Genomic DNA, 16,700 nt, shown 5'->3' with positions numbered 1-16,700 from the left:
CTACATGAATCACACGACGCCATCGTGCTCTGTCAACAACCCAATCCTTAGATATGTTATTGACTAGGAGGTCTCTATTTCAATGACCTCATTCAACGTTCTTCTCGGTCTTCCCCTGCCTCTTTTTATGGGACTCCATCTTGTTTGATCCACCCTCCTCACCGGGGCCTCCAAAGGCCTTCTCTGCACATGTCCAAACCATCTTAAGCGATTTTCAACCATTTTCTCTTGGATAGGTGCCACACCAACTCTTGTCCTGATCTTTTCATTTTGAATCCTATCTTTTCTTGTATGACCACACATCCATCTCAACATCCTCATTTCTGCTACTCCGACTTTGTGCTCTTGTTTTCCCTTTATTGCCCAACATTCACTACCATACATCATAGCTGGTCTTATAGCAGTCTGATAAAATTTTCCTTTAAGTTTCTCAGGTACCTTCTTATCACAAATATGAAAAATGTGGTACGCTTCAGAAATGCTCTTTTTTGGATGGATCGTCAAATGCCAAGAAAGATTACAATATTGCAGTTAGAAGCTACTTAGAACCTTAACTCTCCAATGCTTCGGGAAAAAATTGACACACACACACACAGAGACTCCATAATATTACATTGTTTTTAGTTTTTCACCATGTATTATAAACTCTCATATTGTACATATTTTAATCATTTTATTATCCGCAAATCAATTATCTAGCTCCGGAGATAATGGGTTGGTTTAGTTGAATCATACGTAAGAATTCATCATAACACACAAAGGAAAATAATGATCACTGCTTGACTCTCAATACTGGGGCCACGCTCATTTATATCCATCAACATCAAACTTAGCATTGCTAATTAGTGTTTATCCCAAAAACAACAAAAGTCCGCAAATTATTGCAGTTGTTAGTGATCAATGATGAAGGCACAGGAAACAGCACAACACAATTTCATGGGCCTAACACCCCACTAATTATGCAACACTCTTCCTCCTTTGATGTTTACGTTTAAATCCTATTTGCTTTCAAAAATCAAAGAATTACTCTCCATTATTACTGGTAATGAAATAATTAATTAAATCGCTGATAACTGAATTGTGCTTAACGAAAGACAAGGCAAAGCATCTACAGAACCACTTGCTTTATTACCTCGTACTCTCCCCAATTCCCTTACCATACCAATCTTTTCTCAATGTCCTGGTTGTGCTCCACACACACACACACACACACAGACACAATCTCTCTAATTTTTCAATTATCTCTGCAATCTGCAAGCAATGAAACTTTGAGCGCTTGTTATTGAAGAAGGTGATTTGTCAGTGATTGTCGTTTCATACTGCATTATCTTGTAGAGAACAACCTAGAACCATTTTCAAACAAAAAATTTTGTTTCTGATATCAGACAACTTAAGGATTACGTTTAAGGCTTGTCATTTACCTATGTTTTAGTCAAGGGTGATAAAATTAAGATCTGAAACGCACTATAATCAAAGTGGTCCACTCTAAACATTTCTGGAAATCTACACACACGCACACGCACACGGTGTTTTGTTATTCTTTGTTCAAAGTTTGAAACTTTATGTTTGAAAAGAATATGGGTTTGGTTGTACTAAACAAGGAGGTCAGAGTTACACGTGAAGTTCTCGCGATTCAAAACAACATTGCCTAAGATTTAATCAACATATAAATCAATTTAATCTTTCTTTTTATCAGTACTCAAGCTTTTTTTCAAGCCTTTGTTTACCCATAGATGTTTCTTTATTAGGGGACAAAATGACCCGTCTTGAAAGGGTCTGAGTTCCATTTTTTAAAAAAATAAAATAAAATAAAAATCCACATGTGGGAGAATCGATCAGTAAATCATATTTACAGTGTTTTTTCTTGACTGGAAACTTGTGCTGTTATGTGTTGACTAAGTAAAGTTCTATGTCCAGCTTTAGTCTAGTGCGTGTGTCTGTTTTACATTGAACTGTTATGGAGACTTGAAACGATATTTAAAGCTCAATTAAAAGGTGTGAGATTTGAATTGAACAAGTTTTCTCTTTGAAGAATGAACGATAATATTTTATAATTTGTGACTATGGAAACTCACTATAAATTTTATTATAGATACTGATTGTGTGTTGGAAGTATGAGATATGTACGCAGAACTTAATATTTTACTCTGAGTTACTTTTTTAAGTCGTAACTTTCTCCTTTTCATCATATCAATAATATCACCTTTCACCGGGCTCCAGGTTTGTGAAGCACGATGAAGATGTTATGACCTGATTGCTATATATGAGAGTCGAGTAGGTCATTGAAGATATGCACTAAATTTACAAATCTTAAAGCTTTTCTCTGCAACAAGCAACTGTCACTTTATAGGTTAATCTTCAAATTAGATTTTGTTCTTAGCTTACTTGCTTTGCTGTGATCAGAAAGGCTAACCACTGTTTATGCAGCAATGACAGTTTTGGTGCTATGGATTAAGTATTTACTCAATTATCAGAACTAATGTTTTAAACAGATACTAAAACCTGTGGTGTGAAATTTCAAAAATTGAAACTCAAATGAAGACAAATTTAAAAGACCAAAAATTATATTAATTTTTATATTTTATGAAACTCGGGGTCTAAATTTATAAATAGTTCAAACTATTGGGACAGAGCGGTAAATTGAAGTTTAGAAATAGAATTTTAACTGAGTATAAACTATAGGAATAGTAACACCATGTCAAGGTTTAGAAATTAAATAACAAATTAATATATAAATGAGTCAAAACTATAGGACTAAAAGATTAATTTTTCTATGCTACAATTAAAATTTAATTTCAAGTTGGAAACTAATTACCCACTTCCATCAAAACCATGGTTTTGGTGTTTTTCAATGAGAAATCAAACACGCACCATTTCTGTCTGGTCATGATTCTATACTTTGCAGTAGGATGATATTCTGCAATTTCAAGTAAAATGATAATCCATGGCCATGAGATTTACAAATTGCAGTTCTTCACTTGCACACAAACAAGAGAGAGAGCTGTCCCAAAATGAGGCCAACGACTTTTCATGCTCTCAAAAGTCTTAGGGAACAAGGGTTTTCATTTATTCTTGGAAGTGGGAAACTGGGAATACAGCTAGCTAGAAGGAATATCGAGGAAGTGACACTTCTAGATATAATATGCATTCTATAAAGTTTCTTCTCATTCAACACCTATACAAAATATACTACTGTTTGGACCAAAATGTAAGTTTGCCAAGCAACTACATTACTATTTAGAGAATTTACACGAGGCGGTCAAAAGATTCCTAACAAGTTTTCAACAGATTCTAGTCAGTCACCTTGACCTCCCTCCCTCCCGCTTTTTCTTCTTCTTTCATATTACTTAACACTAATCGATTTTATACGAAGATAATGAAATTTAATATACAAGTTATAGACAAAAAATTTTTTCAAAATGATTTAAGAGTAAAAGTATTTACAGTATTCATTCTTCCCTGGGGATCCATCTGCTCCACCAAAGGCTTTTCCTGCGTTGGTTAAGCTCATCCACATTCTCATTCAATGTTTTTATGATTTTCCTCTGAAGTTTGAGAGCAGAGGCTAGAGCATTCCTTTGTGCATTATTCTTCTTCTTTGGTTCAATTTCCTACAAGATGTAAAAGAGAAGTCAGTTAATAAGATAACGACTGTCGCAAAAAATTAAATTTCTCAATTTGACAAACTATCACAGTGGTCTTTGAGATATGCAAGTTTCATTAATTTTGCACGCAGAAAATGATTGCAACTCCAAAAGTTCAAGATTCAGAAATACGGCACTGACATGAGCCTTGCTAAATATCAATTTAATCCGCAACAGTGTAGTCAGGACCATATTGTATGTTAAATGATGGTAATTATCATTTAAGGACTAACGTGATTGAACATGAATCTCTCAGGGACCCAAATGGTGGTTTATTAGTCAAGATACATACTCTTAGTTCCTGGAGTTGGGCTTCAGTAAATCCTCCAACTTGTGAGGTTCCAGACTTTGCCATGAGCTGAATAATCCATTTGGCTGCTTCACCATAATCTTGCTGTGTTGCTCGTAAGAGCTGCAGTCTTAGATTTTGCATGAAAGATAGCGCCAACAACCCTTCCCTGTCAAAGTAAGGATGAGCTAATGCCGCTTTTGCACTGAGTCGTTGCCTTGCTTTGTAGCGGACCATTGATGTCAGAAGTTCCCATCCTATTCCACCATCTAAATCCAGAAGCTCAAAGCCTCTCCTTAGTTCAGGACCACAACGGGGTTCTACACTTTTTCTCCATGCAACCAAGTCATAGTCACACCTCTTCAACTGACGGTTAAATTGTATGAGGCAATTATCGGAGCGTAATCCAGGGAATGCCTGTAAAAAGAAAATGCATTACTATGAAGCTCTCCGAAACTCCAGCTTCAATGGTTTATCACACAGCCCATAAGATAAACTAGTTGTCATTGTCTCTGGTCCCAAAATACAACATACAATTCTACAGAAAGTGTAAAAAGCAATTTAACAGATAACTACATTGTTGAGTCTTCTCACTATTGAGATAGCATATTCTTTTTGCAAAATATCATATGAAATCTTTAATGAGTTTGAAGAAATTCTTGGGTAGACCCAGGTTGCGAATTGTAAGTACACAAAGCCAATCACGAACAAAAATATAACCCTATCAGAGAAATCTCACAGTAAAGTGAGTCAGACATCTTATTTATTCCTGATTGGTTTGATATGCCTGTCTTTTGTAACCCAGGTTTACCTGATAATTTTTCATAGAATTCACTAAGTTCTAATAACAATAACGAAATCTACTCATCATTATTTGACACTCACCATTTGTAGAAATATTAGGCCAGCACTATAGATATCAAATCTGTCCGGTAGATTCAACTGTTTAATGAAAAAAAAAAAAGGAGGAATATTATATGAGCAAGAAAAGACAACATTACATGGGAAAGGGAGCTATCCTAATTCCAAATAATAGTTAAGTATGGATGGTTCTTAATATATGTTTTGACCTGCCATAGGACTGGGGAAAGTGCAGTTGCAACTGGAGCAGAGGGTGCAGAGGGAGTTTGTGTGCTCATGATGTACTGCTCTGGGGCAGCATATCTGAAAGTTAAGGACCATACACATCATGAATTGCCATGGTAGAACATGGTGTAAGCTGTCTAATAAATGTGGTGCGTTCATTAATTATAGTTTTATTTTATTGAGGAACCAAACTGGTGGCAAGTAAAATGGTGATTTAATTTTCTTCTACTGAAAACCATAAGCAATACTAATACTTATTATCCATTCTATTGATTAGTAACCCATGTCCCTGTGAAAATATATCAATATCATCTAGGGTTACTCACACTGTTTTTTTCTTTCTTTCTCTCCCCCCCCCCCTCCTTTTGCTGTCGGTTACTCTCACTATTCTATTGCTTAGACTTCAATTAAATGACCTTTAAGAAGCATGTGCAACCTTGATCTTTCACCTAAAAGATATCAGAATGCATAGGACCCACTTGCTAACCAGCAATAAATGCCAACCCAGTAAAATCTAAACCCTTCACCTGAAGATGCTTCAATGAAAACTATAAACATCTTATTCAAATTGAGCCAAAACATAGGGACGATATCCAAAGACATCCACATCAGGGGACACTTAAAAAATAAATGAGTAAATATAAAAGAAGATATGATGACTAGGCCATGCACATGAACCAGAAACACCATTAGTGGAATAAGTTTTTATATCACTTGGCTACCCGTATTACTTATGCCAAAAAGATACCTTGGATCCAAAAGAAACTCGTTAGGAATATAGTTGATGCCCACCCTCAAATCTGCTGCAGCTCCAAGATCAATAATCTTGAATGTACGAGATCCTGATCCCATGGATTAAAGAAAGTTAGAACTTCACCAGATTAGGATTATCCTGCGATTGCACAAAGCTTTGCATCTGCTCCAAGAGTTTGAGCTCAAAAAAATTTTAATAAGGAATTTATTATAATATATACTAGAAATATTTATAATATATTAGTATTTACCTTCAGAGAAAATAATATTCTGGGGCTTAATATCCCTATGCACGATTCCAGTTGAGTGAAGACCATCCAATGCAAAAAAGATCTGCCTCATGATTGTTTGAATTATTCTATTTTCTCTTTCCAATCCCTTAGGCAAGTCCTGGACCTTGCCCAGAATCATTGTTTCAACCTGAAATTTTTCAGTGGCCATCACTAGGGCTGATATTGGAGAATTCAAGACATAATGGTTTTTCATTGATGAAAGTCCGAAAATGAATGGATCTCTTCCCTTACAGTTTCCAGCAGAGAAGGAATGCCTTTTTTTTTTTATTCCTCATATGACTGGTCGTATGAATTTTGGTATATGATTAATCAAGTGCAATTATACTGACAAGAGAGAATACCAACATTATATGGGAACTCTTTACTCTGCATTAGGTCTGCTAGTGTGGCATCCCCTTCAAATTTCCATATAAGCCAGTATTCACCATCCTTCTTCCCAGAACTCTGCAAAAAATTTTGTCAGAAAAGTTCTGGTCACAAGAACAAAATTAAAGCACTAAAGGATGTGAGTGAGAGTGAGAGTATCCTCGATCTGTTTATAAATGATACAACAATAATACCCTTAATTCTTATGGTAGAAGTACTAGTCTTATAAGAGCAACACCTCAAGGAAACCATAAACATAATCAGCACAGCTATTTGCACAAGCTCTCCGAACACGCTCATTCATCCAAATTTCTACTGCACCAAATTCAGTAGCCTTCTTCAAGACCAAGTCACCTTCCTTCCAGTGAGAACTAAAATACATCAGTCAACATTCTATAACCAGACCAGTCTAAGAAACTGCAAATTAAAAAGAGGGAAAACTTAACCACTTAACATGTGAGTGGTTAATTAAGCCAATATGGAGCATTTATTTGAAAAATTTCTCCCAGGAAAGCAATACCTTTGAAGAGGGCTTCTTAGTCAATGAAATCCTATAAACTACACCAAAGGATCCCTCACCCAACTTCTTCCCTAGGACAAAGTCATCCTGTCACAATAAAACAATTCAATTTCAAATAAATGTTAGCCTTAATTGTATTTTAATCTCTCTAATTTACTCAAGAAAACAATTAGTCAACATTAAAATCAGCAATTCTCCTTCTAATCTATTTGTTGAAACAATGTCATTAACTTCAGTTTGACAAATATTACACCTCTAATCATTTGGAAGACAAGGTGAGTGGAGACCGTTAAATTATATAGTAGCATTTTGCAAATGAACAAGATTATTATTTTGTAATAGCTCTTAATTAATACTCCTCCGGTCCATAGGGTCTTATATTTAGGACCAGAGGAGTAATAAGAAAGATAGTAATTTTTAAATTAGGATTAGAAGAATTCCTCTAGCGAATGGATTAGAGGGAGAATATTGCTCCCGCTGAAATGAAACAGTCTAAACCGACCTAAACAATTAAAATTAACCCCAGAAGCAATACTGTATCCAAATTCAGATCAAATTCCTGAAATGTGCCTTCAAGTTCTGGGATGGAAACATAACGCTCACCAAGAAGAATCATGAAACGCAATCTTCAATTGTAAACTCATCTCCAATTCACTGACCTTTCTATAAGTAGTTCTGAACAATCTTTCAACAAAGGCAAGAACAAACATGTCAAAGAAACCAGGGGCCACACCAGGCGTAGCCCAGAGGTAGGACACAGCACCGAGAGCCAAAACCACCCCAGGAGCTGTAATCGTCAGGCCATTCGACTTCGGAAGAGTGCTTCTGTAGATTATATCGCCACACTCCATAACCGTGCAAGGAAGCCCAACCCCAACACCCACAAATAAGTGGTGAATCGAATCGAGCCATTCGCCTCCCAATGCACAGACCACGAACGATTTGGGGTTCGAGAAGGTCGTAACTCTTCCACTGCCTGAAGATTCTGTAACAGAGGGTTTATTCCGAAGTTTTTGACCCAAAAAGAGCGACTTGTTGCTGTTGTTGGAGTGAACATGATGGGGTCTTTGGTGAAGCTTCGTTGCTCCGACGCCTATTCCTCGAGCTGCAGCTACAGTAGCCATTTCAGTTTCAGTCCAAGAAATGTTTAAGGCTTGGTTTGTGGCGTGAGAGAAAGGCAATGAAGAGTTTCCGTTTCAGGGAGACTCTGCTTCTAGTTTAGACCACAAGATCACATTTTTTTTCATATTATTATTATTATTATTGGCTTGATTCTATGGTATTTTTGGCGGTTATTTCAGGTATTCTTGTGGATGGAGGCGATTTGGAGCTTTCGGAATAGGATTGAGGATTAATATCCACCACGCATTACCCGTAGAAATCAAGATTTGGGCTGGGCTTCTTATGACTATATATATATTAATACGAGATTTTGTTTGTTTTTTATTTTAATTATAAATATAAGATTCTAACTCACTTTATTTTTATATTTATGTATTTTTTTTAAGTAGTCCTTCTAATAATAGTAATTCTAGCTAATACACTTGATTAGCAAGGATATTTTAGAAAGACAACACCTATTTATTACAAATAACTAACTCAACATATTTTCTTAATCTCCTCAAATTAGTCAACTAGCTCTTATAATTAAGACCGGAGGTAATATAATCTTTCTCCAAACTTATGTTTTTTTTTTAAACCTCACCAAAAAAATTTTTAAATTAAGTTCAGCTCCAACACTTTAGGCTTTGACAGAATTTATAAATAATAACACATTTTTATAAAATAATTTTATTTAAAATTTAGGGGGCGTTTGGATACCAAAAATCACTTTTCAGAAGTATTTTTTGTAAATCGAGACAAACTCCTCTACATATTTATTTCGCATACCGTAAAAGCACTTCTAAAACTATAGTTTTGATCTTACCCAAGTGATTCCAAACCTTTTTTTTGAAGAATTCTTTTTTTTTTTTGCTTGCTTTCTTCTTTGAGCACTAGATGTCGTGTCCCTTGTGACACGTATTGCCAAATTCGGCTGGAAATTCTCCCTCAGGCCACTTTTGATTTGACTAATGATTATTGTCATTGTACTATATGTCAACGTGATGGGATATTAAAAAAATAATTATAATTTTATTATATTTTTAAAATATTAGAATTATCTAAAATATTTAAATTATTTATATTTTTAGGATTTATTTAGATTTCTTAGTATTTCATTATTTTATTATTAAAATTAAGTGTTGTTATTATTATTTTAGTATAAATAACTCTAAACTTCTCATTAGATGACAGACTTAATTATTGAATGATATTATAGTTATCATTTTCTTTTTGCTTGTTTCCTTTTCTATTTTCCCTTTTCTATTTTTTCTGATCTCTTTCCTTCCCCTCTTCTCTTTCCGTTTTACATCACAATGGTTATAAATTTCAATGAGAATTATAGCATAAAACAAACAACAGTATGGTGCTTTTTTCTTTAAAAAAATTAGAGGGATAAACACTAAAATTACAAGTGATATGTAGTATGTGACCTCCCACCTACTGAAAATTTTTTATATTATTAGGCTGGTATTGTATGGTGATTTTAAGGGTATATTTGCATATAGCTTGCAAGCACTGGCCCAATTCCATGATGTGCTTGTTTGGTTGCTTTTGTTAACCTGTGTTTCACCCTCCAAATGTTAGTTTTTTCCGACACGAGTAATATGTTGATTTTGTCAAATTGGATTTTCCAAAGGAAAAATAACAGTAAAATATCATGTGAATTTCAAAAAGACAAATAAGGCACCTGAATAAGCAAAATGACAAAGAAGGCATCAAGTACCAATCTGAAATTTTGATTTTTGACCTAAAGACCGAATTGCCTTTATTATGTTTGAAAACTGAGGAAATAGAGAAAGGTAGAAACCGCCTCCTCCCGGCAAAAGCAATCCCCCCACTCAGCGAAAGAGAAACTGCCCCCACTTGGTGAAACCAATCCACCTACTTGGTGAAACTAATCCCTCCCCTCAGCAAAACCGAATCCCCCTACTCGATAAAACCAATCCCTCCACTCAACGAAACCGAACCCCCCCACTCGACGAAACTAAATCCAAGCTCCTCCAATCACCAAAAAAGGTTCTCCGATTTGCAAGGGGATTTGTATGTAAGGGGATTTGCAAACTATTTTCAGGAAATGTAAAGCTGTCTGATTTTCAAGTATTGTTAAATCATTTGCCCAGAATGTTACTACACGTATAACGAGATTTATAACTCGCGAAGTGAATTTGACCACTTCTTCGAGGGGTTTGACAACCTGTTTTGAGGGGCAGGGCAACTTTTCTCTACAAAAATATAATTCCATGCTGAATTTGACAAAACACATAGTGGGATTTATAACTTTCACAGTGAGTGTTACTACATTTTTAATGGGATTTGTAACCTTTTGTGAGGGGCTGGCCAATGTTTCTATCAAAAACAAAACAATTCCATGCTGAATTTTACAAAATACATAATGAGAATAACAACTTTCACAGTGAGATTTACTACTTCTTCAATGGGTTTTGTAACCTTTTGTGAGGGGGTGGGCAACTTTTCTGTCAAAAACAAAACAATTCCACGCTGAATTTTACAAAACACATAGTGGGAATAACAACTTTCACAGTGAGATTTACTACTTTTTCAATGGGTTTTGCAACCTTTTATGAGGGGCTGGGCAACGTTTCTGTCAAAAACAAAACAATTCCACACTGAATTTTACAAAATACATATTGGGAATAACAACTTTCACAATGATATTTACTACTTCTTCAATGGACTTTGCAACCTTTTGTGAGGGGCAGGGTAAATTCTCTATAAAAAACAATACAATTTCATGCTGAATTTTACAAAACACATAGTGGTATTTACAACTTTCATAGTGATAGTTACTACTTTGTGTAGTGGAATGCACCATTCACGAAACAATATTTGCCAAAAACAAGCAGCCATATAACAGCAGATACATTACATATATTCAAATGACTGCACCTGAGGTACATCAAAGTAAACATTGAACCATTAACTTTCATACTAACTACATGTGTAATGGAATGTATCATTCACGTAACAGTATTTACTAAAAACCAATAGACATATGACAGCAGATACATTACATATATTCAAATGACTGCATTCTACTCTTGCGACAGTTACCAATTTCACCGACAGCACTTTACTCTTGCAACGGCGGCAATGTGATTTCGAAGAACCTTTTTCGGTGACTGGAGGAGCTTGGATTTAGTTTCGCCGAGTGGGAGGATTGGTTTCTCTGAGTAGGGGGATTCGGTTTCGCTAGCTGAGTGGAGGGATTGGTTTCGCTGAGTGGGGGGATTGCTTTCATCGAGAGGAGGTGATTTCTCCCTTTCTCCATCTCCTCAGTTTTCAAACATAATAAGGGCAATTCGGTCATTAGGCCAAAAATCAAAATTCCAGATTGGTGCCCAATGCCTTATTTGTCATTTTACTTATTCAGGTGCCTTATTTGTCTTTTTGAAATTCACATGGTATTTTATTGTCATTTTCCCTTTTCCAAACTGGGTTTTTAACTTTTTATGAAGTTGTCTTTAAAAATTGATATTCAAACATGCACCAAATGCTATATACCTTTTTTAATGTTCTAAGGTATAAAATATACATATATATAAATTTAATTGATTTATACTACTTCCGGTCCTTAATATAAGACCTGATTTAATTTTTGTTTTGGTCCTAAATATAAGATCTCAATCCACTTTGTCTCTCATATTTATGTTTTTTTTAAAATAGTCCTTCTAACAATAGTAGTTTTAGCCAATACACTTGATTAGTGAGGATATTTTAGAGAAAAATAACATCTATTTTTTTCAAATAACTAACTTAACTTCTTTTCTTTATCTCCTCCAATTAGTCAACTAACTCTGGTAAATAGGACTGGAGGTAGTATTATTTAAAAATGTATTAGCATATAAATTTATGTATACCACTTATAGTAAGACAAGGAAATAAGGTATATATAATCATGCTTAATAGAATGACTAACACTATATGGTCTATTTTTGTGAAATTATAAAGTCAACAATTTTTTTTCTAATGAAAAACACTAAATCACTAGTGATGTCATGGATGAAGCCAGATCTGTGTTTTGTAGGGATTCGCAGGTTGTGCTTAGCTACACCTTAAGAGATGATAACAAAATAGTTGACCAACTTGCCAAGCACTGTTATATCACATGCTAGATGGAAATTACCGAGCCTTTAATCACTATTCATCTTTTCTCGGTTGGGATGGTTGGTGACGAAAGAAGCTTGTCTTTTGTTGTTCTTGTTACTTTCTTAGTTTAGGTTAATAGCTCAGTTTTCTCTTAAAAAACACTGAATGAATCACAGTCCTAAACAAACAAATATCTTCCCGAATTATTAATCAAAATATGTGTAGACACACCAATTACAGGAAGGCAGTAAACCAAGGAAATAAGAAATTAAAAAACTATTAAACTACTTCTCCAGTCCTTAATATAAGACTTATTTAACTAATTTGATTAGATTAAAAAAGTTAGGTAAGTTAGTTAATTATAAAAAATATGACATGTTTTTTTTAAAACACTATAATTATCTTTTTTGATATTCTCCCTCTCTCACTTATTTGATTATGGTTGAGAAAGTATCCATATGGGTAATTTAGGAAAAATTGATAACTATGAGAAATAAGTCTTATATTTGAGACCAAAATTAACTTAACAATTAGGTGCTATATTAAGAACCGGATGAGTACTTCAATTAGTGAGAAAAAAATCATTTCTTTTTATAAATTACTAGCTCTTGTCTTTAATATAAGAGCTTGTTCAATTTTTATTTTGATCTTAAATATAAGATCTTAATCCACCTTACCTTTCATATTTATCCATTTTTTTCCAAAGGAATCTTTATAAAAGTGATAATTTTAGCCAATACATTTAATCAGTAAGAATATTTTAAGAAAGAGAACACATATTTATCACAAATAACTAACTTAACTAATTTTTTTTAATCTATTTAAATTAATTAATTGGTTTTTCTATTAGGAACTGAAGGTAGTAATACGGAAAAAAAAAGGAGTTTATAAAACATACATATACTAGACACACAAAAAAAAAAGGCTACGACAAGAGAGTTTATCAAGACCTGGCTTATAGTCCTTGGCGAACAATATTCTCTATGGCAAGTATTCCAATTACGGACTAACTAAATTCTTTTTGGTATGTTGACTTTGACATTCAACTTCTCTGCTGAGATCCCTTCTTCTCCGAGCCACCTTCCTAAAATTTAATATTTTTTTCAAACTTTCTAGCAATATTGACCTGCTATTTTTATATTCATTTCTTTGCTTGAATGTTTGTTGTTTCCTTATAAATTTCGCAAACCGAAACGCTTTCCTACAGCAATGCATAAGACCCAAATAATCATACAATATAATTTACAAAATCACCAAGAATAAGTTAAATAATTATATTGTATAATTATTTTTTGGTTATTCCCAGACAAGAATATAGCACGTATTCTGTCCATTATTATGCTGTACATACCATGCATGCATCAAACAACCTCCTTACGTCGCCGTTTCGGGTTAAGTAACCCCTTTTTGGTTTCTTCGCACCTCCGTGCCCTCTTTCGTCTTTTTACGCTCTGTATGCTTCACAGCTTCACTCCACTACACAGTCCACAGTGTCCACTGATCGCTGATCATACTCACAAAGAACAACAAACGGTTGGAGTGATTCGTCGGCGGGCAGCGGTGGCGCGTGTGGTGAACATCGTCGTCATCCGCTAGCTGTCAGAGAACAACCGAGAGTGACGGAACAGATCGTATGGGGCCCACAAGCTATCCAAAGGGCATGGCCTCTTCGAGTCAAGCCTCAGCCATGGCTTCCCCTTCCCGCTCCAGTGAAGCAGGCTCACCGGACCGGGATGAAGATCCCGGCACAAACCTTCCAGATTGTCGCCGCCTAGCCCGTGCTGGTTCCACCGGTGCTCCACCCTCTTGACTTCGCCGGCGAACACCAGTACGAACGGCGGCAGTGAGCCTAGCTCGTAGATCCGGTACCGCTTCTGAATCCTCATCCAGTTCTCAAGCTTCTCCGTGTACTTTCCTTCCCTCCATTTCCACAGATCGATCACCATGACGCCGGTGTTGAAGTAGCATGGCTTCCGCCCTCGAAACGACGCCGCATAGGTCGGATTGGACCAGAACTTCGGAGTGAAGTAATTGGTCAGATTGGCGTGACAATACTCGGGAGCGCCAAGCACACGCGTCCCCAAATCGATGTTCCAGAGATTGGCAACGTCATCCACGACGATCAGATCCGAATCGAAGTAGATTATCCGGCGAACTCCGGCCGGTAGGAGGTCGGCGAGATACATCCTCGCGTAATTGAGAGGCTGATCGAGAGCTCGGCGAATGGAGTAGGAGATCTTCCCCTTCACGAGGTTCGAGTCGAAGTGATACAGGTGGAAATTGAGATACGGGAACGTAGAAGTGATTATCCGCCGAAGCGCTGAGCGCCGGTGCGTGGTGGCGATGAAGTGGAACACCACATTCTCCGGACAAGACGAGTGCTGCAGAACCGAGAAGACGCCGGCGACGGAACCACGGAGATAAGTGGCATCGAGAGTCATCGCGATGTGAATGACAGACGACGGGCTGTGAGCTCGTTCGTCGAGGGCTGACCACGCCGTTTTAGGACACTCCCTTCCATTGCGAAATGCCGGTGCCTCCCTGAACACCGGGAGCTCGCCTGTGCCATCACAAGCCGGGAAACCCACGACGGCAACGAGAAAGACGATAAAAATAAAGACAGTGTGGCAACGGAGTGTCGGTAGCATGGTGGGGGTGCGCGCTCTAAACAGATAAGAAAGGGAGAGAAGGAGAAGGCATATTGTTACCTTGAAAAAAGGTTAAGGGTTTTTTTGGAATTTGGCATGAATGATTCAAATCGGTGTGGCATGGTGGGGCCCGCGAAAGCGATATGGGAGGGTTTTGCCAGGCTGGAAAGACGCGTGAATGAGCGGGGTGGGGTGGGAAGAAGAATAGAGGTGTTTCATGTAGGAATCGTGGGAGCGGCGGATTCATCGTAGACATCGGAGGTAAATATTATCGTCGTTATGTGCCAAAAGAAAAATTCCCGTACGCTAAGCGGATAACAGAACACAACCGTACCTTGTCGTTTGACGATGATTGGTGTGTCTGGTGGGTGATCACGGTTTGGATGGATGAACGGCTGTGATCTGATGTGCTTTTATTTATTTATTTAGTAATATTATGGAGAAAATTCCTTTCGTTTTTGGACTGATATGGAGAAAATTATTCAATGACCTGATCTTGGGAGGTCTGCTCAATAATTAAATTAAAAAAAAAATTTTGCTGCTCTCGAAATTTAGATTTCTAATGTGTTATACTTCCGACTCTTAATATAAAAAATAGTTTAACTTTTAATTTAGGTATAAGTATAAGACTTTAATATATTTTGTCTATCATATTTATTTATTTTCTAAAAAAAAGTTTTTATAATAATTACAGTTTTAGCTAATACACTTAATTAGCAAGAGTATTAAAAAAAGATAACATCTATTTATCACAAATAATTAATTTAATTAATTTTTTTAATCTATTTAAATTAGTTAACTAACTTTTATATTAAAACTGGAGGTAGTATATTTTGATAAAAATGTTTTAGGACATGTTTTTTCTACACGTTATACAAGATTTTTCTAGCGGCAACTTGTGTCTTGCTTTACTGGATCATTTCCAAATATCTGTTTTTGCCGAAGGATCATTTCCAAATATCAGATTAAGGGTGGGAGAATAACAATTTGAATATGACATACTACTCACTCAAATATATACATATATATATATATATATGACATACTACTTCTGGTTTTTAATATAAGACTCAGCTAACTAATTTTAAAAATTTTAAAAAAAATAAAAAGTTATATAATTATAACATATATTACATTATCCTTCTGAAATATTTATGTGTATCATTAAAATATAAATTAGTTTATGAGCCAAACAAATTAATTTGAAAAAAAATGATAAATATAATATTTTAAAGTAATTTAATTTAACTTTTTTAATCTCTCTAAATTAATTAATTAGGTGTTATATTAAAGGCTGGAGGTGGTATATATGTGTTTAGTTTGTTATAGATTTATCCTCATTGCTTATATATGTTTATTTTTAAATAAAAACATTGATGATTGTTGGCGAAAAAAATTGATGATTGTCTTGAAGGGTTTGGTAAGGTACCTTCGTTTCAAAATAATTATTAATGTACTGTCTCTTCTCTTTAAATTTTTATTTTAATTCTAAATATAAAACCCTAATTCACTTTATTTTTCATATTTTTTTTTTCAAGATAAACCTCGTAATAATGGTAGTTCTAGCCAATACACTTGATTTGAAGGATATTTTAAAAAAGACAATACCCGTTTACTCTTCCGATCCTTAATATAAGACATATTTAACTAATTTAATTATATTAAAGAAATTAGATAAGTTAGTTACTTATAAAAACCATGATTTGAGTCTAAAATTATCCAAACACTCTATTTTTTTAGAAAAACTATGGTTTAGGTTAAAAATATACTAAGGGGGTGTTTAAATGAAACCAAACCGTGGTTTGAAGAATAGTTTCTAAAGAATAGATTCTGGGGAGAATAGATTTGGTAAAGAATAGATTTTGTGAAAAAGTGATTCTGAGAAGTGAG

General features: G+C 35.3%; 2 protein-coding genes across 2 annotated transcripts; both read right to left on the bottom strand.

The window, feature by feature from the left end:
• Positions 1-3,045: 3,045 nt before the first annotated feature.
• LOC114733132 (serine/threonine-protein kinase STN7, chloroplastic) lies at positions 3,046-8,140 on the bottom strand. Its single transcript, XM_028920537.1, has 10 exons — positions 7,611-8,140; positions 6,952-7,038; positions 6,670-6,789; positions 6,411-6,509; positions 6,024-6,192; positions 5,768-5,861; positions 5,004-5,097; positions 4,819-4,875; positions 3,937-4,350; positions 3,046-3,611 (listed from the first exon to the last, which is right to left on the bottom strand). The coding sequence occupies exons 1-10, from the start codon at positions 8,073-8,075 to the stop codon at positions 3,450-3,452; spliced, it is 1,761 nt and encodes a 586-aa protein (XP_028776370.1). The 5' UTR covers positions 8,076-8,140; the 3' UTR covers positions 3,046-3,449.
• A 5,236-nt stretch (positions 8,141-13,376) lies between these two features.
• Positions 13,377-15,237, bottom strand: LOC114733128 (probable galacturonosyltransferase-like 3). Its single transcript, XM_028920532.1, has one exon. The coding sequence runs from the start codon at positions 14,808-14,810 to the stop codon at positions 13,755-13,757; it is 1,056 nt and encodes a 351-aa protein (XP_028776365.1). The 5' UTR covers positions 14,811-15,237; the 3' UTR covers positions 13,377-13,754.
• Positions 15,238-16,700: the final 1,463 nt, after the last annotated feature.

Source organism: Neltuma alba, unplaced genomic scaffold (assembly GCF_004799145.2).
Source record: "Neltuma alba isolate B1F8T4 unplaced genomic scaffold, ASM479914v2 tig00012967_pilon, whole genome shotgun sequence".
Classification (NCBI taxonomy): Eukaryota; Viridiplantae; Streptophyta; class Magnoliopsida; order Fabales; family Fabaceae; genus Neltuma; species Neltuma alba.
The sequence above is the reverse complement of the archived record's forward strand: the minus strand, read 5'-3'. Positions and strand labels throughout refer to the sequence as shown.